General features: G+C 41.0%; 1 protein-coding gene across 8 annotated transcripts; it reads left to right on the forward strand.

Annotated features, from left to right (window-relative positions):
• Positions 1-224: 224 nt before the first annotated feature.
• abi3bpa (ABI family, member 3 (NESH) binding protein a) lies at positions 225-25,347 on the forward strand. Of its 8 annotated transcripts, none has more exons than XM_004551227.4 (23): positions 225-540; positions 5,477-5,656; positions 5,767-5,835; positions 5,927-6,059; positions 7,772-7,962; positions 8,417-8,460; positions 9,203-9,260; positions 10,210-10,272; positions 10,466-10,561; positions 12,150-13,559; positions 13,982-14,059; positions 14,455-14,637; positions 15,171-15,239; positions 19,054-19,116; positions 20,108-20,230; positions 20,581-20,670; positions 20,774-20,983; positions 21,405-21,510; positions 22,095-22,174; positions 22,717-22,746; positions 22,846-23,004; positions 23,596-23,718; positions 23,803-25,347. In XM_004551227.4, exons 1-23 carry the CDS (start codon positions 444-446, stop codon positions 23,916-23,918), a joined length of 3,771 nt encoding a protein of 1,256 aa, XP_004551284.3. In that variant the 5' UTR covers positions 225-443; the 3' UTR covers positions 23,919-25,347. The 8 variants fall into 8 exon arrangements, with proteins under 8 accessions (XP_004551284.3, XP_004551285.3, XP_076730890.1 ...); XM_004551228.4 differs by having other exon boundaries at positions 15,174-15,239; XM_076874775.1 differs by having other exon boundaries at positions 13,982-14,044.
• The last annotated feature ends 427 nt before the right edge of the window (positions 25,348-25,774 follow it).

A 25,774-nucleotide genomic window follows, 5' to 3' on the forward strand; every position in this document is an offset into this window, starting at 1 on the left:
ATGGAGAAATGGGGACACAACATAATGATCTAAGAAAAGAAAAGAAGGCTGTGGAGGGTGGGTGGCTTGGAGAAAACCTCCTCTCCATTTGCAGGGAAAGAGTGTGAAAACAAGAGAGTGCGGGGGAAAGGAGAGATGGGGCAGCAGGAGGAGAGTGGGTGGGTCTTGCTCCATCTGTCCCCTCCCTCTGATCCAGAGGTATAGATGGTGCAGGAGCAGCCTGCTGCATCCAGAAGTCCAGTCTAGGGAACAGCACTAGTCCCGAGAACCAGAAGCTCAGACAAGTATCCAGCCACTCGGACACGTCTAGCCTGATTTCTGCAGCAGACACTTCACTCAACCACCTGTTGACAAATCAGTGAAAGCATTTATTTGACTCACTCGTGGTGTGAGATCTCTGAGATCATTCAGATCACTGCAGATCTGAGAGCCGACATCAGCAGATGATGAAGATGCAGCAGCACTCGCACATCTTTCTAGCCCTTATCCTTGCAGTCTTCATCTTTAGGATAGCTCTGTCTGGTCCCTCTGTGGTCAGAGGTAGGTGGTCTTTGCATTTGTCTTACTGTCATGTGCTTAAAAATTAGCGACGGGGGAAACTACTGATTGCATGACAAGTGAGGTATTTGTTACATATTTTAATGAGTGATCATTGTGGTTTTCTTCATTGTAGTTCTCCTTCTATAGTTTAAGATCACCAGATTACCAGCCTCCCTGAAAACACCACTTAAAATTAAATACATACAGACTCTTCAGATTTAAAAAACCTGCTGACCGAAAAATATTTTTGCTAAAGTGCCTCCACTCTGACATCTACAAAAATCAGCTTGAGGTCTCCAACTCATCAACACCACCCCGTGTATTGAGTCTTATGTCTACTTTGATTCTTGCAACATTCTTGGAAAAACACGCAAATGTTTTACATGTTATGTAATTATCCAGATACCAAAGTACACACACAAAGTAAAGCAAACTTTGAGACCATGCTTCATAGCCTTGATGTATTTTGTGACTAAAACTTGGGTGCCCTTTAAAGATTTGGATGGTACTAAAAGTGATTTGGGGTGAGAGGGCTGGAGTTGGTGAAAATAAAGGCTGCTTCCAGTGTGTAATCTGCTCACTGAAGTTGGCTTACAGACAAATCTCAGTGTGCAGCTTTGGCAGCTAGATGAAAGGGGCTGTGTGTATTGATGCTATGGGAACAGAGGGGTAAATGTCTGTATCGTTCTACTTGGACCAAAGATAAAACCTGGTTTGCTGCAAAATTAGTTTGCTTTATTGTCTGACAGATAGAGCAAAATATATGGATGTCAGTCTACTTTCCAGTGCTTTTAATTCTTAGTTATGCATTTGTGCTCTTAAACATTTTTCCCATCTGTATCTGAATGAGTTAAATCTCTGCTAATGCTAAAATTATTTACCACTATCCCACTTGAGGACAATATATTGTATAGGATGCTAACTGCAGCTGTGCCAGACCAAACATGGCCTCGTGCAATGTGGAGATTAATGAGAGAGAAATATGGCAGGAGAGAGGAAAGTGGACGAGATTAGAGGACAAGAAAGATGAATTCAAAGCACTTTAGGAAGTTAAAAAGAGGATCAGGTTGATGGAAGGATGGCTATTGAGTCATGCAGGATGGCAGAGATGGAGAAAAGGCGGTGAAGGACGAGATGGAGCTACGCCATAGGAACAAGGGAAAACAGCTGTTCCTTGCAGTTGAATCTGACATGGGGGGATATTAAATGTGAGCGCGGCGAGACCTGCATGGAAGCCAAAGTTGGGGTAAAAAGTAGGAGTCAAATTCCAGGCACAATTATCTGCTGCTAGGCTGCAAGGTACGGTCTCCTGCTGAATTACAGTAGATATTCTCTGGGCTGAATTATCCTGGTCTGGAGTGGTTCTCATTAGAGCCATTATAGGTCAGTTTTTCAAACACCTGCTGCTTTGGCTGGCACGGGGCTCTGAGAAATGTTAACACTCCATTTTGTTACATGAAAGTGACTGTTATACCAAGCTCCATAAAACATCTGTCTGTCCTCACAGGAAGAGGAAGCCAAGTCTCTCTGCGTCTTTACTTCCAGGACAGAAATCCGAGAGGCCAAAATACTCTACACCAGATCAGAGGATACTGGGAAGGATATCATGTTTGTCTATATAGTTAACGCGGGCTTCAGAGCAATAATCACAAGCATTGTATTGAAATTTGGTTAGCTGTGGTGTTCAGCTGCTCTGACTCAAGACAAACTAACATGAAACCACTGTTCTGTGTCACTTCCATCCACCAAAACTACTTCAAACAAAGACAGCAACATTTCTTTTCCATTGCATTTTGAAAACAAAACAAGCCTCGCAGCCTCCTTCAGATTTGTTTTTATGGGGAGGTTGTGTTGGGTTTTGCATCTGTATTTATCATCCATTGGTTCTCAAATCAGCATGAGTGGAAAAGTCAGTCTATTTGTTCTCATTTAGTACAATCTACTACATCAAGAGAGGGCTGCTCATGGTGAAGATTTGTAGTTTGATAATGTCAGACATTTAATCATGTTTTAAAGCCAACAAACCATACGTTATGCAGATCCATGTTGCAATGTTTAATTTTAATGACCAAACATAAAAATATCACGTTGCACTCAGGTTGAAGCTTAAGAGAGCAACTGACAACCCAATTAACCTACTCTCTTTACTGCAGGATCATCCATCAGTGATCCAACACGGCCTCTCTGCAGAGCCAAGATTAAGTTTCCCATTTGAGGGTGTTTCTCTATATCCAGCCAGCAGGATTACGTTGTCTTGATATCGGTCCAGGGTGACTACGAGCAGAATTGTTTGTTGTGTGATGTGGCAAAGTTTATTGCATAATCCGACAAGTTTATAGGCCAACTCCCAGTGTTATGATTGATGTGCTTATACAGTATTCAGTGATGAATGGGCTTCACCCCCCAGTGCGTGTTTGTGTGTGTGCAACATACAGATGAAACTGATTAAAACAGGTTGGCATAGTAGCAGCTTTTTTTAATCAGTTTTCTTTCATTCTTTTTGCAATTATGACATTTTCTCTTCTTCTCAGCATTGATCGTTATCGTTTTCAGACTCCTATCCTTCCTCAGAACATGGATTTTTCTTTTTAATATCACAAGCTTTTCTTCAACGTTTCCTTAAGTCTTTCTGCCATGATCTCCACCATACTCCTAGCTGGTGTCGCATGCTATGCGTGTGTTGGTCTGCTCCTTCAGCTAAGGCAAACTAATCATTGCTCGCTGAAGTGAAATACCTACTGGCGTACCAGCACAGAAATGATACTTTAACACTCTAGGATATTGCCAAGAGATTTACTCAGTGCTGGATTAATCAACATCGGGTTAACTTATATGGCAAAAGGTTCATGTTCATACAAAAGTCCCACTCTCCAGCTTTAACATGGACCAATTATGCGACTCTTATTATTGATCCCCTGGGCAGAGCTGCAAAAGCTCCTCCAGCACGCTTATGTAACAGGTCACAGATCTAAACAGGAAAAAATGAATTTGTTGTTTTGGTTCCCTTTTTTGACCCTCCTTTTGGCCTGTTCAGTACTCCGTCCTTGGTTATTAGGGGTGAGATTTTAATTTCAGCTCTGAACTCTTCTAGGTGCATGTGAGAACACACTGTTTGACATTAAATGGTCCATAACTTGCCAGGTCTTTGTGTGATGATGGTTTGCTCTGATTTAAGAGAAGCACAGGTAATGATGGTCTTGTGAGTGGCTGTCCTGTGTCCTGCCCCCCTCTGCTTTATTCGGGCTACACCCTTGCCTAAATCAAAACAAGTATTTTACAGCAGCAAACGTAAAAGTAAAAGTTACATTTCATGTGTAAAAACAGCTTGAACATCAGTGCTTTTCCTTTTCACTGTACTTGATTTATTGTCAGCACTTTGACTGGATTCATTCCTAAACCTTTATTCATTTTTCTCTGGAAATACAGATAAGCCTTAACAGTGTGTAAGCGTTGCATGGGCCAGATGACCGGGCTTTGGGCAGGTTGTCATGGGGCAGATTCGATGTTTGCTTGTTCTGGAGTTTAAAACGTGTTGCCAGAAGTTTCCTAATATTTTATGCACTCTGAGCCCATCTCCCCCTGCACCAGTTTCTTGTTTTTATCGGAAATACTGATGTGAGAATCGAAACAAATGCAGATTTTACAGGAAACACATCGCTAGAAAAGCATAAGGGTATTTTTCAAATCCAGGGCTTCCCCCTCTTTCACTGTCAGTGTCTGTTTTGGCGTTTGGCTGCTTCCTGGCAGTATTCCTCCTGCAAAGTTCCACTATTTCATTTAACTGAAATATGAGCCAAGGACATGTGCTGTGGAGACTGTGATACAAGTCGTAATCCAAGCAGAAAGCCCATTGTTTTAAACCTTGTAGACTATGAGCAATTTAGTGCATGTAGGCTCAATTGTGAGATCCACTGCAAAAAAATATTTAAAGATGCAGAGGATGACGTCACTGAATTAAAGCAGACTGACAGTCTTTCCATCATTACTGCTCACAGCGTATTATCCAAGTGTGCACTGGTGTTTTTGCTTTACATGTGCATCAGGCAAGGGTCAGTCACACTCCTGGAGCAGCTGCACTTGTCTCAATTCTCTGATGTTTATTAGTATTCCTATTGTAAATTGGCTAATTGTTAGCATTCCTAGTTATTGGCTAGTGTGACGGGCCACATGACAGAGGCAAATAATGAGAAAAGGTAAACAAACCTTTCCACATATTGTGTTTGAAGACACGGAGAGTTCCTTTTTCCTTGACTTTATGATGATGCCAACTTTTTCAGGAATTTATGACACCATTTAATATAGATAAGCAGATTGTTTTAAAGCCAAGACAGATCATTTTCCATGGGACGTGTCAGCGCTGAAGGTTTCTTCTAGGTCACCATGAAAATACAGCCATGGTGTGCATTCTGGGGAAGCTCTCTTCCTCTTTAGTGCCTGTTCTCATCTAGCATTTGTCCTATCTGACTGGGACTGTATTCTTTGTGTTTGTGTTTGCCAGTTTTCAAATCAAGACAAGAATGTTCCAGCTTTGCTGATCTTTTTTTTTGATATCTGAAATGATCAAAGATTGGATATGCACTGCTGTTTTTAAAAGCTGCTTCAGAGCACTTCAAAGTCCTTGATCACTGCAACAAGCTGCAGTTTATGATGTTTGTAGTTTGCAGAAAACAATAATGTTCTTATCAATTTGGAAAGCAAGCAGACATGTGCCTGCTTAGAAATCACAACTATTGTCTTGTACCTCAGTTGAACTTCAACCAGACAAATCTCTGCTTTTACTGTACTTGCTACTTTGTTGCTTTTGAAGTAGTGGACAGCAGAAAAGTCTGAGAAGGTGTAGGTACTGAAAATGACAGTTTTTGTACCTCTGCAGAAAAAAGAAAGAAACAAAAGAAAATGTAAAAGAAAATACATAAATCTGATGCTGCTTCCTCAGTGAGACGCCAAAACATGAAAGTCCGCATCAGCACCACAGGAGACACCATTGTGATGAAGTTTTTGCGTCCCAACACTGACACCAGGCTGGAGGGATACATCCTGGGATACGGCGGCAGCATGTTCTCCAAACAGTTCATTCAGCTGCCAGAAGATGGAAAACCATATGAGACAGAGTTTGGTAAGAAAGCCTGGTGATGTGCCCTGCAGGACCAGGTGTTCATCAATACATTGTGTTTGCTGCTGAGGCTCAGAGGAAATATAACCTGCAGTTTGTTCTTCTGCTTTTAGATGCTGAGCCCAAGTACCTTATAGCTGTCCAGCCTATTCCTGCTAACGAGGTGAAGAAGCAGTGCACAGGTATGTCCGCTTAAAGCAAAGGAAGTTATCACCAATGTGACTTGCTGAAAGTGTTTTTTGCACATTTAGTAAGATGCAAACCTTTTCTCAGGTAAAGTGGAATTGCAGAAGCCGCTGCACCTGGTCATTGGGTCGGTGACGCCAACCTCAGTTCTTCTGTCCTGGGGGACACTGCTGAAAACCCCTTATGAAGGCAACGTCATGAATGACTGTCTGGAGGATGGGTGAGCTTAAATGTGTCATTGCGCAAAGCAGGCTTTTCTTTAAAAAATGAGACAGAACCATTGTGACTTTGGTAATATAAACACAATATAATGTTAATATCTTATCATTTAGTCTGTTTTTTTAATTTTGGCAGTTTGGCAACATTATAACCAGGGCTGAACATAAGTGGTCCGCAGGTGCGCATTCGCTGTCAAAATAAAAGACACACCAGATAAGAAGTTGGAACGCACATTTGTTCAGAACTCTTAAAGATGTCGAAGAAGCAAGCTCCATAAGCAATTACTTTGGTGTTCCTCCACCGCAAAAGAAGCGCGTATTCTCGGAATTTACGGATCTTATGTACGGAAACGCGCGTTCCAACTTCTTATCTGGTGGTGCGTCTTTTATTTTGACAGCGAATGCGCACCTGCGGACCACTTATGTGCCGCCCTGATTATAACTATGTCAAATGAACTGTTTTTTAATTTAAAAAAAAGTTTTGCTGAATTTGTTTAAGAATAATTTAAGAGAACCTTCATTATATATGGGGCTATATGGAGTGTGTTGCTGTTTTTATTGTTTTTTAAGGTTTGTGGTGAATTTTTGAATGTTTATATCATATAGACATCAGATATATCCATCTTTGGGAGGTATTAGTTGGAGTGATTTTAAAAATGTGTTATGTTTGCCAGCTCAGAGGTTTTGAAGTCACAAAAGCAAATTGGAGTATTCAATTGAGCTTTGTGCAGTTATTGCTATCAATCCCACTGACCCAGCTCCTCAGAAGTGAATGAGGACATCTGTTATTCTAAGGATATGTTATGCACCCGTCCCTTTTACTGCTTGCAATATATTAATGCTTACCAGTGGCATAACTGTCACTGCAGCCAAACTAGACTAAATGCTTGTACTTTTTTCCTAAAGTACCAGTCTAGGGTTTTGAGATTTTCTTGTACCAATGCTGTACTGTTGTTACGATGAGCTCAGTAACAGCTGGTGGAATAAATCTTTCTCTGTCCAATCTCTATCCTCTCACACACACATTTGCTGCAGAGAGTCTGGAATAAGTGCACAAACAGTAAATGAGTCCCTGAAGCCTCTCGTGTTACTTAGCAGTGGATCCAGGGAAGCCTGTGCACACAGGTGTTTAGGAGTCAACAATCTGTGACACAGATTGTGTTTGATGAAGTACTACTTTTTTTTAAATTGACGGTTCTGTTGTTTGCAACAAATCTTCCAGTGGTTAAATATTATTTTCATATGTATGTCTTATATAAAGATTAATAACCATGTGTTTGTTGGTTCAGTTAAAGGAAAGGAAAGAAACTAAGTTGTGCCACAGACTCAAGTCAAGTCAAATCACGACCTCACTGTGCAGTTCAGATGATGGCAGCGATACACAGCAATAAATTTGATTGAACCATTTTCAGGGGGATTTCTGATTTTGACTCCATCTTTTAAGAAGATGGGTTCAAGGCGCCCCATGTAGCCAAGGGAAATCCAAGAGAAATGGAAATGTGGCATGGAAAGATTCATTTGTCACTTTGCTTAATGAAATGGAATTAATTGACAGCATCGTTAGCACGCAAGGTTTCGCTAAAAAGAAAATGAAAAAATATTACAACAGTAGCATCGTATTCTCCTTGTACTTCTTGCATCATGCCTCCAGATGTGATCATTAGTGGATGCATTGTGTGTGAGTTGTTCTGTTTGTTCTGTGTCTTGTTCTCAGACACTACACAGTGCGTTACCGTGAGAAGAACAGGAAGTGGAACTACCAGACCTGTCCAACAAGCGATACAGTCATTGACAAACTGAAGCCAAACACAGTCTATGAGTTTGGTGTCCAGCCAAATTCTAAGGATGGCACCGGTGTGTGGAGCAGGCCGGTTGTTCACAACATCAGCATGCCAAGAGTCGAAGGCAAGTTTGACTTCTTTGCTTAGCCATATTATCACCTTCTGTAGCAAATACCTCGAATCTGACTACAATTATTTTAACATCATAATAAAAACATGGATTGACAGGTAGTGCTAGGAAAAAGGTAGAAATTTCTGGGACAAATGCTACAACTCATTTTCGTATAAGAACAGAGTCATAAGAATCTGGTTGTCTCGTCGTCTGAGAGCAGGTTAAAGACAATTCAGCATTCAGTCTGACATGTGCAATCCCAAAATCTGCTCTGTTAAAGACTAGAGGACTTCAGGGCTGCAGTGCATGTTTAGATAGGGCTTCAGTCTTTACCGATTATGTGAGCATGACAAGGCTACAGTGCAGTACTGCATTTCCAGTTACTGAATCGAACCATTTTTTTTCCTTTCACATTGTTTCTTCCACTGAAGTCACTTATTTACTGATTCTTCTCTTGTGTTTCTAGAGAAGGTCATCAGGAAAATCTTTAGGCCTCCAGTCAGCCCTGCGGTATGTAATGGACACAGCCAGTTTGTTATTGAAACAAACCCAAATATTCAGTGTTTTATTCTATTCTTATGTGGATACACGTGCTACTAGAGGTCGAATAGGCTCAGTATTGCAGTAAACAAGTGTGTGTAATGAAATGGCACAGGTATACTTCCATTTATCAAAGAAAACAAAAAGGAACTGGTTGTGCATTTGGAACGGGCAATCTGCTTTAGAGTCCTTGTACACTTTGGTGAGCTTATGCTATTCTCAGGGTTGTTTGCCTCATTAATTTTCCATCCAACTGCTGAATGGAAACGGCATTGATGCAGCCAGGACTGAGAGAGCAGTCAAGCCAAAGAGAGCAGTCTGCAGCTACAGCTAACTTGAGTGGGGATTAAAAAAAAGGGAGATGAGTTGGAGGCACAAGGGAGGAGGGATAATAATGCTGAAAAGAGTTCAGAAAAGAAAAGTGGCACAAATTTTCTAACAGCACGGCTCTGCTCTATCATGCCAATCTCACAAAACAGCACAGCTGTTGAGATTTAGCCTCAGGACTTGCCCTTAAAGGAAAGCTTTGAATAACAAGAGTCTCACTAGGGACTTTACCAACTTGACATGGTGTAAAGAGGCCATAGGTTATAGGTTATGCAACAAAGGAAAAGACATGGTACAGCCCAAATACTAATTCTTTTCACCTGTTATGATAGTCATAGACTAAACCCACTTTTTCTTCATGTCTTTTTTGCCTTTCACCCATCAGAAACCTGTACCTTCAGGTCCCCATTCCTTGCCCTCATTTCCTCACCTCACTTCCTCAGGTAAGCAAACAGAGAGACACTGCTGAGTTGAATTTGATACAGAAGGCAGAATCTACTGCTGCTTAGAGATCTCTGTTTGAATTCCTTTCCACTGACCCCTACCTTAAGATTTAACACTGGAAATATTAATAAAGCCATAATTTATTGTTCTGCGGACAGGATTTCCCCATATACCTCCAGCTTCTAAAATAATTTTACTTAGCTGGGCATGCAAAGTACAGTTTTTAACAGTACTCAGCACTGTATTCCAAACATCTACAAGAACTTTCCACGGATTTTCCATCTTTTCTAGCTCTTCTTTCTCTTCAAGTAATGCCTGAGTGACTCAATAAAGTTATGAAGAATTTTCTGTGGGGGTGATATCATCCGTTGGACTCCTTTTTTTATGTTCCTTAAAGTGATTTGTCTTTAATGTGATTATATGTTTGAGGTTGTTGTCATACCACAGCATGAATTAATCTCTCTGATAATAAACAAGATACTCAAATGCTTAACACAATTCCACTGAACGCAGTCTAAAAAGATTAGTTTTGATAAGGTAAATCAACTAACTTTCTACAGCAATTATGATGGTGTGGAGTGTTGTAATGTTAGGCGGTGTACAGTAATGTCAAAAGGGTTGCTATTCACTTCTACATTTTAAAAGACGGTAAAGAGTATTAATACGACAGAGGGATGAAATGTCAGCATTGCATCTACAAATTGTTTCTGTTGACACCAAAATCAATTAATGCACATTTGAATTATTTCCTAATTGTTTAATATTGGAGGATTAAACCAGCACTAAACATTTTTGTGCAAAACGTTTAGTGAACTGACTCTTTCAAAACACATTTTGCTGTTGTTAAATGACTGACTAATCATGATCATTTACCGCTTTTCAGAAGTGAAAATTAAGCCATTGTAATTTTTCTCTCCTTGACTTTAATCTCTGCTTTGTCCTTGTCAGTCCAAAACAAGACCAGGGGCAGACTGCCCTTCTCCAGGAACATAGCCACACAGACGACTCTTGGTAATGATTTTTCTGACCTAAAACTGAGTTCAGAGGTCAGAAAGATCTCTGGACCTCATGTCTGTCACTGACTTCTCTATCGCTGTCGTGAAAGCTAATTTTTATTATACAAACAATATTGCCCTGCACATTCTACAGGTTGTAGACCCATACCTTTTCTCTTGGTTATACTAACATACACTATTTTTCTTAGCGCCAACCACAACCACAACCAAAACCACAACTACTACTAAGGAAACCCTGTCTACTCGTGGACCTGCACCTGCTGTGATCAACAAACAGCCAATTGGTAAACAGAGAATCATGGTTCTTTTTGAAAAGCTTCATGGCTCTCATTTCAGCTGTGTAAAATGATGGACGGAATTGCACTAGTTGCATGAGCAGCTGTTTGGGCTGCAATAATGTGGGTGATCTTGGATGCATGGGATTTTAGGTAAACAACAAAAGCTTGCAGAGATTGTTGATGATGTTCTCAGGGTTCAGTTGTTGAAAGTTAGTTGAACAAGCCTGCAAGCCAAAACGATTTTATATTCCTGAGATATTAGTGACTTTTAATGAGCTCTGAGAACCTCATTAACTGCTGCTCATTCAAAAAAATTGATTTCAGTCATATCATACATATTCCAAATTATATCTCAGATATATCCACTGTATTTTTTAAAAAGTTTTTTGTATTTCCATGTCTAGCATTTTTTTTGTTGGTATGTTAAACTCTTTATTTTTATTTCAGGATTCACAGTGTGGTTATTACCATTTTTGGATGATTAGAGGCTTTTGCTTTTAATGCAGTGGAGTTGGTGGCAGTGGAAATCTGCATGAATAAACTGCATGATGGAATTTTTTCTCTTCTTCCAACAGGAACTTCAACAAACTATGTTATTCCTTTTTCTTCCCTGTATTTCACTGTCGTCTGTTCCCTCTTTTTTACATTTATGTTCTCAAACACAGGGATCTGCAGAAACACAGTGCTGGAAATGTATTTTGAAACCATGAAGGTAGACACTGAAACACAAAATGGGATATAGTCAGTTCCTCAAGTAAATGGAGATCATTCCAAACTTTTGGCCGTGTACGCCACCATAGTTTAAAATTGGATAAAATTGATCTGTTACTGAAGTTGTAGCTTTAATTCAAGGGGCTAACTATAATTCGAAATTACATCCATTTTCTACACAGCTCCCTGTGTTTTCAGGATATGCTAAATGTTAATGGGAGCAGTACAGACCAAAAGAGCAGAGACTTTGGTGCATGATCAAATCAACTGTTTTTTGTTGTCTGTTTTGTTTAAATCCATGAATCAAAGCTGAACGGCATTAACATCACTGTTTGTGCTGAGATCCACTGAGGTGGTGTATAGATATAAAGTTGTGAGAATGGAAAACTTTATAACAATACTATTGTTTTCCTCGTTTCCTTCTCTTCTTTTTTGACTTCCTCTTTTTCTTCATTCTTGCTCATTGATGGGAACATCTCATTAGATTGAACAACCAGGTTAGAATGGTCTATCAAACTTCCACACTAAGTCATCATAACCAGTGAATTTAGATGCTCATCACACTTAACAACAATAGCCGTTCCTGTCATAACACATAATTCCTGCACAAGCTCTATCTGCCATTGAAATTGCACTTGGCCTATGAGACAAACATAGAGCAGTGTTGCTTGTTTTCTTTTTTTTTCAATAATTGCTCTGAGTAGCACATCAGTTGGTCTAAACTGTTGGCTCTCTTGCTTTTATGTCTTTCCTGGATGATGAAAAAAAATATATGTATATATTTTTTTTACATTTTGTAAATGGAACAGAAGATTATTTTTGAAATTTTACAGTACACAACTGTGGCTTCATGGGCATCTTTTCTTTTTCTCACATAACCCAGGAGGAGGAGACCTCTCCAGATCTGAGGTCCCATTAACTCCCAAGCTCCATCCTTTACTACATATAACAACCACCATGGCACCTGTGCCAGTAGTCCAGGCAAATGTGGAGAATCATGGAGGGCACGTACAACCTCAACCTAACTTGAAGCTCCAGCAACAGTATTCAGGACTACCAAAGCCCAAACCCCAACAGCCTCAAATGAAGCCCAGAGTTAATGCTCAACGTCTCCCAAAGCCCACTGACCAAACTGTGACACAACCCCACACAACACCCCAAATCAAAGTCCAAACCACATCAAAACTCCACATAACACCCCAGTCTATAATTCAGATCCAACCACTACCCCACACAACACCCCAATTAAAGGTCCAAACCAAACTACAACCCCACACAACACCCCAGTCCAAAATTCAAATGAAACCACAACCCCACACAACACTCCAGCAGAAAGTCCCGATCCAACTACAACCCCACACAACAGCCCGTACTAAGCTCCATGCACAGCCAAAACCCCTATCAACAGCCCAGCCTATATTTCAAACAAAACCTCAACTGCAAATCCAAACAACATTCCAGCCCAAACTCCATACCCAACCTCAACAACACCTGGCAGTATCCCAGCCTACAGAGCATACCCACCCCCTTTCACTGCCTCAGACAAAACCAAAACCCCAATCACATCTTCAAACCACACCACATCTTGAATCAGAACCACAGCCTCAGCCAACACCCTACACCAAACGCCAGGCCCAACCACTAGCACAAGAGGTACATAAGACCCAGACACAGCCTCAGAGACAAGATCAACTAAGTTCCCAAACCACTCCTGTGCCATCTATTCAATCCACTTATCCAATACCCCAGCACATTCCCTATACCAAGAAAAGACCGCTAAAGACTCAAACTCAACCTCAACCTCATCCACAAAATAAATCTCCAAATCCACCACATAAACCAAAGACACCACAACAACAGCCAGGTGTAAGTACCAGGCGCAAGTCTGGAATCCAACCAGCATCAAAACCAAGCATAATTTCTTCCCATTCCAAACCCTCAACACAACCCGAGCCCAAGAACCAAACTAAGCCCCAACCACTCTCTCAACCAAAAAGGCAGCCCAAGCTTCACCCATCAACTCAACTTCCAAAAAGTCATTCAAAGCCAATAATTAGGGATAAACAAAACTCTCCACCAAAAATTCTGCCACAGTTAAAATCACAACCTCCAAAAAATACCCAGGACCATGTTGTACCTCAACCCATTACCAAGCCACAGTTTCCATCAAAGGCCCAGTCACAACCCCAACTTCCATCTAAGCCCCAACCTAAACCTCAAGCTGGGCTTCAGCCTCACTCCAGGACCTACTCTGATCCCACCAAGGTCACCTCAAAGCAGGCAGTCCCTACGGGTAAAGACCCTACTTTTCAATCCACAATTTGTAATCCGCAATTTAAGCATTAAAATCTTAGCTATTAATTGTTATTATTTAATTTTTAATGGGGGCGGAATTAGTTTATGAAGAAACTGTTTTAAAGAAAGAGTTCTACATCTCTTATCTCAGAAGTAGCTAGAATGTATCTTTTAGTAAGTTACATATTTTGATAGTAATCCATACCTTAGTTAAACCCAAGAGGATAACTGCATGACATGTGTATGAGTTAATTCTTAAATATTGTGATCACAACTTTTGTCAATGCATTCATTTTGAAACCAACAACTGGCAAATAGTAGTAGGGTAAGCCCCCTGTAAAAAAACAAAAAAACAAAAAAACTAAAACTATGTTCACATGCATCTTATACCAGATATAAAGTGAGTTTTCTTTCACACAGCTCCTAGTCCACAAGAAGAGGGCAAGCCTCTACCAAGACCTGCCCTGGCTACAGAGAAGGCTGGTAGATACAATCATGGTAAACACCATGACAAGTTTGTCCCATTACCATCTCTGCTTTTTTGTCAAGCCACACAGAGAATGGTGCTTTGAGTTGTATTTCAAACCATTTGACAATGTCACTGCTTCCCCATCTCCATCTCCATCCAATCACCCCACACACCCTGTCCTGTTGTTGTTCCTGTCTCCATGTGTGGCTCCATCTTCAGTGCAGCACACTTCACCTCACCCCTGCCCATTCGCAAACAAATTAGTCTGGCTAGCTTTCGATCTCATTTATGGCGCTCTGTCATTTCATCCAGTGTCTGCTCCTCTGCATTCTCTTTCACGTACATGCTTTACCATTTATCCCATCTAGGTCAAGCCTTCCAGCTCCCAACTAACTAACTTCCAGTTGCCTCTCTACTCATCTAGGTCCTGGTGTTCTCGGGTCGTCTGAAGTTCCTCGTTCTCCCATTAGCTCATCTGTTCCTACAGCAGGAAGAAACACCACCCTGCGTCGCACATCGGTTCCTTCTCATTCCACTAATCATGTTGCCAGACCATTCTCACAATCCAGGACAGTCACTTCCTCTCACAGTTCCAGCACACCTGGCGGTAATGGAATACTCACTTTCCCTTCACTTATTTCTTTTTCCAAGCAGCTACCTCAGGTTATTACCTTCTCTTAGCACGCTTACACACACTACAGCTACAGAAGAAGATAAACAAACTCATGACTAGTGATTTTAGCTACACGATATGTGGTGAGAGCATACCGTAGTCAATCAATTTTGTCCTCTCCACATTCTGCCACATGTGCTTGGTATGTATTTAACACTTTTACCACGAGCAGCAATGGCGTCTATGGTATAAGGGTCGTTAACATGATTTACGGTCCCTCTCGCTGGCCAGGTGGGAAGTCTGGCCTCAGCACTGGCCAGGACACATCACATTTTACGCCACCAATGCCAAGACAAGTGCTGTGCCGACAGCCACCACAGTCCTTCTTTCTCTTCTGTATCTCTTTTTCTTTTAAACATACGCTCCTGTTCACTACCCAGATATCTCGCCTTTCTTCTTATTTGGTACTGGTATGTTTTTCCTCAGTGGCACAAAACATTATATAACAGACCTTTCTCTCCCTCCAGCAGCCAGTGGGGCGCATCATAGGGGCAATGCTCCTCCTAGACGTATCGTGTGGCCCAAAGAAAAATCTGGTAAAGACAAACCAAGATAATTGCCTTCCAGTGTTCCTAACTCACTAACCTCAGAGGCACTGTCACGCCCCATCCCACTTCATCACACTGATCTGTGCTTTTTGTCACAATGCACTTCCGCTCTGTGACTTTCAGCTTATCCGTCAATGTAACAGTGTTTCCTGGTCATGGTCTGTGTTGTCTGATGTGTCCAGTCCCAGAGGCTTTCACTTGACTGAGACTGAAGCCACACATTATGAAATCTATTATACAACTGTCTTCATATTACCAAGTCTAAAGCACATATGGACTGGTTTATGTTAGTCTGAGAGTGCTAGCTGGGAAAGGTGAATGTGGGTTGCCCCTTTTTTTGGTGATTCACATTGTTTCCATTCTGCCAGGCAGGCTCAGTTAATTAGAATAATTGAATCCATCCCAAATAGTAATGCAAACCACGTCTGGACCGCATGTATTTAATGGTGGCGCTCTGCTCACTCCTTGTTGTTGGGAGTTGTGTAGAGCAGTTCAATGCTTCAGTCCCATGTCACAGCTGTTATGTGTTATTTCTGGAAACTTGGACAGTTTCAGAGGTCTTCAAGGAGTCGCAAGGCTCTCTGGAAGCAACTCTACAAAAAAAGGAACATTTATTTTGCCTGCCGCCCTGCTCATCTAAGCACAAAATCTCCCACTGACTTTGTTTAAAGGACAGCATCTACACATAGTTCACCTTCCTGCCTTTATAAAGTAACGAAGTTGTTCATGTTGATATCAAAAGCTTTGCATACTACACTAGCAGCTGGTACAGAGTGTGTGCTTTTAATGAAACTAAGAATTAGAGCGTGTCCACAATAGCTTTATAGAGCCGAGTTTCACACTGGCACTTAAATTTGAAATTGTTTTTGAAAGCTGTGCTTATAGTTGGATGCACGTGTCCGTTATTGAATCACATCCATGAAACACATGAAATCTGAGTGTGTGTTGCAAAAGTAATAACCCCGGTGTTGTGAGACGCTGGTATGTATTTCACTGGGAATATTTGTCTGGCCTGACCGTAAATCTTGGTGTTTTGGTTGCATATATTTTCACATTCTAACCCTAAAGAAGATGAAGTTATCTGACAGAAACCAGCGCTCACACCGCTGCTGCTGTTTTAAATCACAGATCTGAGTCAGATGTTTTTGGCATATTGCAGGCTCAATGTGGTGTTTTAGTGGTTTTATTGTGAAACATCAAACCAAACTCACCTGCTGTAGAAACTGTAGAGCAGCTGTCATCATGTCATACACTTTGTAGACATATTGTTGACTTTCCACTTTACACCTTGATGGCTCATTTCTTGTTCAGTTAACCAAGACAGGGCTGTCAGAGCTGTCAGTTCTTCATATTACACATACCCAATCGACATAGTTTGTGATTTTATGGGCTATTTTTGGTAATAGTTGGACAACAATAGTCATTGTAAAAACAAAATATGCCCTCTTTCAATTCCAAGATTTCATGTGTCTGGAAAAATCTGGTACAAGCCAATTTCTAATAGTCCTGAAATACAACCTCAGATGAACAACAACACATGGCATATTACACTGTGTCATTATTAATTTAACAGAAACTATGCCAAAATTCAGAAGCAGTTTGCGAAATACTAACTGCATAATTTAGTAGCTTGCAGAATCACCTTTAGCAGTAGTATGTTGCTGTAGGAAGTAATCATTTCCTCTATGACTTGTAAGTTGTAGAAGTTTGTCCTGCTCTTCTTTACAACATTACTTCAGTCCATTGGAGTTTGCAGGTATTGGTTTATAAGGAGGTTGAGGTCTGGACTTTGACTAGGTCATTGCAACACCCTGATTCTTTTCTTTTCAACTATTTTTGTTGTAGATTTCCTGCTGTGTTCGGTATCATTGTCCTGTTGCATGAACCAGTTTTGCCCAAGCTTTAACTGTTGGACAGGTGGCCTCATATTTGACTCTAGAATACTTTGGTATGCAGAGGAGTCCAGGTGTGGCTGCAAAACAAGTCCAAATCATCACCCCTCCACCACCATGCCTGACAGTTCATATCAGCTGTTTGTGCTGCCATGTGCTCTTTTTGGAGAGTTATTTTCTGGCAACCTTTCTGACCCAGTCACATTTGTTCAGTCTTTTTCTAATTGTACTATCATGGACTTTAACATTTAACATGTTAACCAAGACCTGTAGAGGTGCTCAGCTCTTTGGTTTTTTTGTAGTTTATCTAAGCATTGCACGGTCTGCCCTTGCGCTGTATTTGCTGAGACATCCACTCCTCGGAAGATTGGCCAGTGTCTTCAATCTTTTCTACTACTGAATAATTTTTCTCCTTGTAGAATAATGGAATTCACATTATTTGGAAATGGCCTTATAATCCAGCCTGCAAACCACTGCTGCTTTTATAGAGGCGCACATATGCTTATGATCAGTTAATCAAGTGAATATGATTAGCAGCACCGGGCTGCCACTGGCCCTCTTAATTCCTATGGAACCAGTAAGGGTGTACTTAGTTTTTCACACACTAGGTTTTGTTAAATAAATCATGACATGGTCTAATATGTCATATGTTGTTGTACTGAAATAACATTAAAACTTGCTGAGGACCAGATTAGTTTTCATTATGTCCTTATATGTGAAATCTTAGAATTGATGACGGTGTACTTTCTTTTTACCATGGCTGTACACTACATGTGAGTCAGATGTCCTCCTAGATTATATTTTCAGTGTTAATCATATTGATTCAGTTTGTTTTGCCTGACATCGCTGATTCATACTGACCATGGAGAAGTCAACTCCAGACAAACCCAAATTAAATGTTTTTTTGGCATCTTTATATAGACAATTATTTTTTATCTTGTTGCCAGAGTGACCATTAATGAATATCCAAGATAAGAGATGACAAATGGCTCTGGAAATGAAACACAAACTTTAAAGCAGGTTTTCTTTAAAGAAGTCAAATATGAAACGCGTAAAGGCATTTTTATGTGTCAAGCCTCCCAGAGTTTCTCTACCTCCTCTGTGATAAAACGGCATTAATTAAGGATGATTTTGCTTTTTGCAAAAGCCTAAAGTCAGAGCAGAATCTTCCTGATAAGAAAACTGAGTTTGACAGTTTGTAGCTGAGGTGTTTTCATTACAGAACCTTGCACTTCTTTGTGATCACTTATCCAAAACCACAAAAGCCAGTTCATTTCTCGTGTTCATTTAAGCAGCTCAGACTGAAATGATGTGATACTGATTTCACTGTTTGGTCCGATTGTTACTATTATTATTATTTATTTATTTTGCATTCTTTGTGGAACATTTTTATGGTCAAATCCCAAACATTTTTCTAGTGGAAATGAGTCAAAAAATGCTTCATTACCCCAGAATTCGGCCTGCCTTGGTTTAAGTATTGGCTTTATTTTTTTGTTTCCTCACTTCTCAGTTCTGTAGATTTTAGGATGAGTGGTTCAAACTTTTATTTCCAGTTTTCACACCGACTTTACATGAGCTACAGGTTGTGGTACTCCTCTGTGGCAGGATTTTACCAAGAAGCTTTTGGGCACGTCACATGCAACCTGTCTGGCTGCTGCATTGTTGCTTTTATTATGTTTATGTTGTATTATGTGTCTTTTTATTTTCTTTTAGTGCAAGTATTTCTGCGTACGTCTGCTCTGATCCATCTCCCCTTTGAAATTTGACATTCTTCATTATTTTTGCACTCTTACATTAATCAACACTTGTTTTCAGTTTAGTGTCTGTTCTCCAGTGCTGACCACATTCTGCTTTGCTTTTCTTGTGAATTTTATTCTGAAAGAGACTCTGTTTCCCACAATTCCTTGCAGTTCTGCGTCCCTCTGTTTCTGGCAACAAGAAGACCAACCTGGTGGCAAAGCCTAGCAGTCATGGTGAGGGCAACAGATGAGTGAATGCAACTGCACCTCACCCACATTCAGAGTCTCCCGAGTGTTAAAGGAGAGTATGGAAGAAAAATAATGCAATTCAAGTTTAAGTACCAGTTTGTCATAGATAAACAAGCTGATGTTTTTCTAACATATCAAGTTTTGAGTTAGTGAGGGAGAGGTTCTGGAAGACCGTTTCGTCCAGTCTTTATGTCTTTATGCTGCGTTTCATGCTGAGCAGACAGATATCAGTCTTTTTATCTGTCAGTACGAACATCTTCAAATCTGTTTCCAAAGATATCCAAACTATTGCTTTAAACTTCTTCCAGAGTGCCAAAGTTTGAAGTCTTCTTAACTGCTACATCTCCTGCACGAGCATCACTTGCTATCCTCTCTTCCCTGTAAAATAATCTTATTCAGTGTCTGTATAATGTTTTCAAAACTAAATTTTAATAGGCTTGCAAGTGTGAAAGCATTTTTTTAAATACACCTTTTCCTGCTACACCCACCATATATTCAACTTAAATTCATGATTTTTATTTTTTATTTTTCCGAGTCAGTCACAGCTGCTCTGCTTTCATGTCCTTCACAGTTTGAGAACCACCATCTTAAGCCATCTATTATATTACTAACGCACAAAACTGCAATTATGCTGTATTTATCTCACCTTTTACATCTCAGCTGTCTCCCTGCTTAGTTTCTCTCACCGTTTTCATATAAATGCACTTAAGAGCATTAAGTAAGTGTTTTTGTGTGCATGTGAGCGCATCTGGGCACCCTCGGTCTCAGCAGTATGCATTCTGGCACTGCTCTTTCCCCTTTAAAGAACACTAGAGAGATTACTCGACGATCAATCTCTGATCTTTCAGCAGCCAGGAAAAGGCCACTGAGTTGCTCGGTGAGGATGGCCAGAGCAGATGGATTGCAACTGTGTGTGACTGTGAGTCAGACAATGAGGGAGAAGAACTGAACTCTCCTCCTGCTGTTCTGTCCTCAGATAAACCCATGGACCTGAAACAAGGAGAAAAGGCGTCTGTCCTGAAGCCGTTCCCGCTGGTCACAGCCAGACCCAAGCAAGAGCCCAAACAGCAGACGACCACCACAGCCCCTGCGCTAAACAGTACGAGCAGCACATTTTTGCAGTGTTTCTTCTGAGGAACATGATCACATGCATGCTAAATCACCTCCCTGTAAAAGGATAAAGACTGAATGAGTTTTGCAGACATTGCGTTAACAAAGACAATGCGTTGGTGATGCAGCTGGCAGATGTGTATAGTGGGGAGATAAAGAGAAAAGCAAACTTAAAAAGCACCAAGAAGCAGACAAAGAGTCTGAATGCAGGCCAGAGCAGGTGCTGGGCTAGCTGGTCACTGACCTGGGCCAAAGCTGTAAAACTAAAAGAGGGAGAGTTGCCAGGGACTCCTGGCTCATCAAACTAACCCCATCTCCTCTAAACTGTTTCCTTTCCAGCCAGCCGTTTTGACATATATGAAAACTCCTCCATATTCAGGCCCCTGCCTAAGTCAGAGGTAGACAGCATGGGCAACCCGCGCTTTATAGGTAAGATTTTAAAGTATCAATGATTTAATCAGTTCTTTAGCAGCACCAATTAGGGTCTTAATGTGACATGAATAAAATAAATTCTTAACATACCCACATACAGCTCCCCACGTCATCTACAAGACGGATAAGCCGCCAGAAGAGCCATGCTCTATCACCTCCTCCCTCGCTTACTTCCCCGATGAGGAAGGCAGCGATCAGAATGTGACCGGTCCTCCCCGCCTACCTCCATCCAACGTTACTGTGGTCACCGTGGAGGGTTGCCCGTCCTTTGTCATTCTTGACTGGCAGAAAACCGACAACGAAACCAGAGGTATGCAGAGAAAAGGCTGACATTTCCGAATGGACGGAGGTTGAAACTGCCTCCCGGTGGCCTGAGTTGTATGAGGTGGCTGGATTTCATTATACTTGTTTGCAAGTCTTGATTAAGAGTTTAGACTACATTGTAATCTCTTTTTATTAACCACGTGTGGCCTTGTGGATATTACCCTAGATCGTTCTATAAAATATTAAGATGGTTTCTTAAGCTGTCTTATAAACCGAGTGCAACAAGTGAATCCAAGGTCTGCGCCCAGTGACACATCACGACAACAAAAACACGTGTTCTGCCTCCGGTTCTCATGTGTCTCTTATTAAGATATGTCACTGTTTTCGGGACGATTTCATAAATAGATCCAGGTGAAATGTTTTAATAAAAAGCACTATGTGAGTTCTCCCTTTCCTCTTTTTCTCAGAGTATGAAGTTGTGTCCACCACCACAGGCCCGAATGGAAGGCAGACGTCAGTATTGACAACCAACCAGACCCACACAGCCGTGGAGAATCTCAAACCAGAGAGCAGGTCCGCACCCCACAGATGTCCTGATATTATCCTTAATCTCGTTTGAGATCGAACACTACATTTGTTCATATAAATCTGTAGATGAACAAATACAGCCCGGCTGAACTAAAATGCCTGACTGCATTAATAAAGTTCACCGCTGATGGAACTAAGAAAGGCGTATTAAATTGCACTGAAGTGCTCCGAGTTTGCGTCACTTAAAGTTAATTCCAGATTCTTCTGAACTCTTGCGCTCTTGCAGTGAGTCACATTTGGTTTTGCTCACACAAAATGGCCAAATGGCCAAAGTGACACCAAAAAAACAAGACAAGACAAAAAACTGAGGAAATGTGGGTGGAGTGGGTCACTGAGTTTTCAATTAGATCTCAGCATCTGGAGTCTCAAGGCTCACCAGAACCCTGGGGCTGGGTTTGCTACATGAACAATTGCCAGCACATCTGAGCGCACCACGTGGAAGAACCATCAGCTCTGTGTGTGTTATTCTAAGTGTGAACCCACACTTAGCTGTCAAACACTGCTGTTTATTTTCATCTTTCAGCGTATAATTATTATTATTATTGCCCTTAATATGTATTTCTTTTCAGTTATGAATTCACAGTAACACCGAGGAATGAGCTGGGAACGGGACCCTCCTCCGATCCTGTAACTTTTAGCACAGAGTCAGGCAAGTTTTACAGACCATCTAATGCAGGTCAAATCCACCATAAACCCCCACAGAAGAAACTCATTACTTGCATGTAAATGCCACTGTACATGTTACATTCCAGGCTGTGATTAGCATTAATTCTCTTGTACTATTAGGCGGTTGCTAGTCTAATCATTTCAGCATGGCACTGGGGAGCAAGCTGATTAAGGATCAAATCTTGAGGCTTGTCAAGCTCACCAGATGTCCTCTGAGGCTCATTTCTAACACATCATGCACCTGGTGATCACAGCATTAAGCTGAATTTGCTCCATTCATTAAGCAGCTGAAATGTGTCCTCGCATTGATCAGCTCTTATGTTTTTAATTCAAAATGACAACACAGAGGGCTGAGTGGTTAGCTTAATTGGCCTCCTGCTCTTGTGCAATCAAAGCCCATCCTGTTGGGGTTGTACACTGTAAATAATATGCTAGACACTCTGAGGCAAGTCTGGATTTGACTGCCTGTTATATCTGAAATGTCTTAATGATGTTGTTCATTACAACTTTCCCTCCTGTCTGCAGCGGACCCTCGAGTGAGCGAGTATGTTTCAGGTGATTTGTTTTCCCCCTCTCTTCACAATATTTTAGCCAGCTCGACAAGTCAGAAATCAGTATTTCAGATTCTCTTGATATTCTGAACAAACCCCACAGGCAAAGATGCCATCTGGACTCAGTTTCCGTTTAAAGCTGATGCCCACTCTGAATGCAATGGAAAGCAGTTCGTGAAGAGAACCTGGTACCGAAAGTTTGTGGGCATCCAGCTCTGCAACTCCTTAAGATACAAGATCTACCTGAGCGAGACTCTCAATGGTAATTATGCAAACAAATCAGTGAACAGGAATGACACAAATCACATTACAAATCACTTGCAAACACAATCCTTAACCGGCTTGACTGGACAGCAGTACAGCCTTTTCTTTATCGTAAAAAGCATAAAATTGGCCTCAACATGTAATTATTGATTTTTTTTTAAATGAGTCTGTTAATGAATTTGAAGCAGTAGATTAGATTAGTTTAAAAGTTGATGCATGGAAATGAAATGTTTCCTCATAATTCTAAGAGGACATTGACTTGGCAGCTGCACAGGAGCTGCTTGTATGTCTGTGTAATGAGAAAAGGTAAACCAAAACTGATTAAAAAATAAAAAACAGCAATAAATGTGAAACAAGAAATGGAAATAATGTAAAAGAAAGTAGCACGCTTCATATCCAAGAAAACATGAAAAAGCTCAAAAGATTTCGTTCTGCAAAGCATCTTCGCATCGCACACCATTCAAACACTAAAGAGGAGAACGATGGTTCACATGCTTCTCTTGGTTCTTTCTTTCAAATTCATTTGCAATGAACTGGGAGTTAACTCGTTATGCGGTAACTAAACAATGACTTCCATTCTCCACTGCAGGGAAGTTTTACAACATAGGGGATCAGACGGGATACGGCGAGGACCACTGTCAGTTTGTGGATTCTTTCTTGGATGGCAAGACTGGCAGCCATTTCCTGGCTGACCAGCTTCCAAGCAGACAAGGTATTTTGGTTAGCTGTAAACAACCGCTGATTATTTAATGCCTTTAATTTAGCAGAGTCTCATCTTTCCTCCGTTTGTTGCCAGGCTTCTACAGAGCGCTGAGACAAGAGCCCGTTTCCTTTGGAGAGATCGGAGGAAAGTCGCACTCGACTTACGTAGGCTGGTATGAGTGTGGCACTCCCATACCTGGAAAGTGGTAAGAACCCACAGGACTGTCCAGGAGGATGGACTAAGTAGTGAGGAAGAAGATGGACATCAAAGACGCCTGAGTGATCCTGAAGGGAGGTGGGCTTTTCTTACGTGGACTCTGTAGACGGCGCTTTAAAATCACACCTCCGTCCTGGACGTGGACTTCTACAGAACTATTAGGCGTCACAAAACTCTCTAGAGTGCATTTCTTGATCAAAAATGTCCCTAGTGACAAAGGAATGCAGAAGTTGGAGTGATCCAAAATGTTGAACATACAATTAATCACAAGAGAAAATGTTGGGAAGCTGGCTCCCAAAGTGTAATAACTTGATATAAAGTATGATAATATTTATCAAGAATATTGAATTGTGTGTGCTGGGGCTTTTGAGATAAACTAAAATACAGTATTTGTATTGAGCGCCCGCACTGGTCATGTGTATACAGACAGGTGCCAATCATATGTTCATTGTACAGGTTGACTGTAAAATACACAAACACACAGTGACCTTCTGCTGGCCCTAAGGGATTATTAACAGTTGCAGTTTGCACAGTATTAAACATCCGCTCATATATGTATATGGTGTCCAATACAGTTTATTAAGTGTCCGACAGATGGTGGCACATTTCAGGTAAAAGAGAATAATCAGTGGTTCAGGCCAGCATTTCTATGGGAGCATTTAGAAATGAGACTTGATGCCATTAATGTCGGCTTGTCCTGTATTTTACAGAGTGAAAATATAATAGTGGAAACTGCACAAGTAGAATGTGTTCTCTTGTTATAGCTCTGCAAAAGGTTAAAATAAATTGTGGCCTATATGGCTACAGTGATGTAATGCATTGTATATAATTCCAGCAATTGATCGTGTTTTATTCTTATTGACAAACAGACGGAGAAAGTTGGGATAGTTAGGGATATTATCTCCCTCGGGCACCACAGACTGACTGGTGTGTGTGTGTGTGTGTGTGTGTAATGGCATTAAAAAGGACTTTAGATTCGCAATTAAACCATTAACTCATAATGAGAGTGTTCAAGTAAGGTCAAAGGTATAAGAGCGGAAGTTGTTTAGTCGTAGACGTAAATGTATCCTGGGGTCTCACCCCCTGTTGGCTAACAGAAAAAAGTGCAGCCTAAAAGCACTAACACTTTGGCTTCACTTTCAGACGCGTACAGTCTTTACTTAGCACAAAAAAGTAATATAAAGGAGAAACTTTTGACCTGTTACTTTCAAGCACCTTTAAATCCCGCAAATCAACAGGTTATTTGACAATTTAAGGTTATGTGAACAGTTAACTACACCATAACAGGTTGTAACAAGTCATTGCCTCTCAACCGGAGAAGACTAAGGTAAAGTTACCAGTCCTATCGGGAAATGGTCTGGTGTAATATATATGTTACATACATCTATGTATCTTTGTAATAAATGTGCAAACCAATGAAAACAGTTGTTTCATTTTGCAGACTTGATGAATTTCAGAAGGGACTGGCAGTGATCTTGCCAGTCCTCTTTCAGTAAGAAAGCAACCCATTGCAACATCAGCTTTGCACACATGAGCACGCTTGGCATCATTGCTGTAACAGAGGCAGACACAAAACCCTAACACTGTGCTATCAATAACTGGGGATCATTTACAGTGGACAAAGACATCTAGAAAGCAATCTGTCTGGCACGCACCAGGTGGTGAGAAATATTACACACCCTTGTCTAAATGTTATTAGCTCGGTGCGCTCAGTTCCTCTTACTCGCTGAGACAGTTTGACATGAAAGGCTAACCACATCCCACATGCAGGAAAATGAAATGGGAATACCAGCATTACCACAGGTTTCCAAATCTGTGCAGGGGAGAAGAATAAGAGATGAGCCAAACT

The sequence above is a fragment of the Maylandia zebra genome, linkage group LG16, assembly GCF_041146795.1.
Source record: "Maylandia zebra isolate NMK-2024a linkage group LG16, Mzebra_GT3a, whole genome shotgun sequence".
Classification (NCBI taxonomy): Eukaryota; Metazoa; Chordata; class Actinopteri; order Cichliformes; family Cichlidae; genus Maylandia; species Maylandia zebra.

Coding starts and splice junctions, on each gene's coding strand:
- abi3bpa (XM_004551227.4), top strand. CDS start 444: ATGATGAAGATGCAGCAGCACTCGCACATCTTTCTAGCCCTTATCCTT. Junction 13,560..13,981: donor AAAGCAGGCAGTCCCTACGG/GTAAAGACCCTA, acceptor TCTTTCACACAG/CTCCTAGTCCACAAGAAGAG. Junction 14,638..15,170: donor CAGTTCCAGCACACCTGGCG/GTAATGGAATAC, acceptor CTCTCCCTCCAG/CAGCCAGTGGGGCGCATCAT.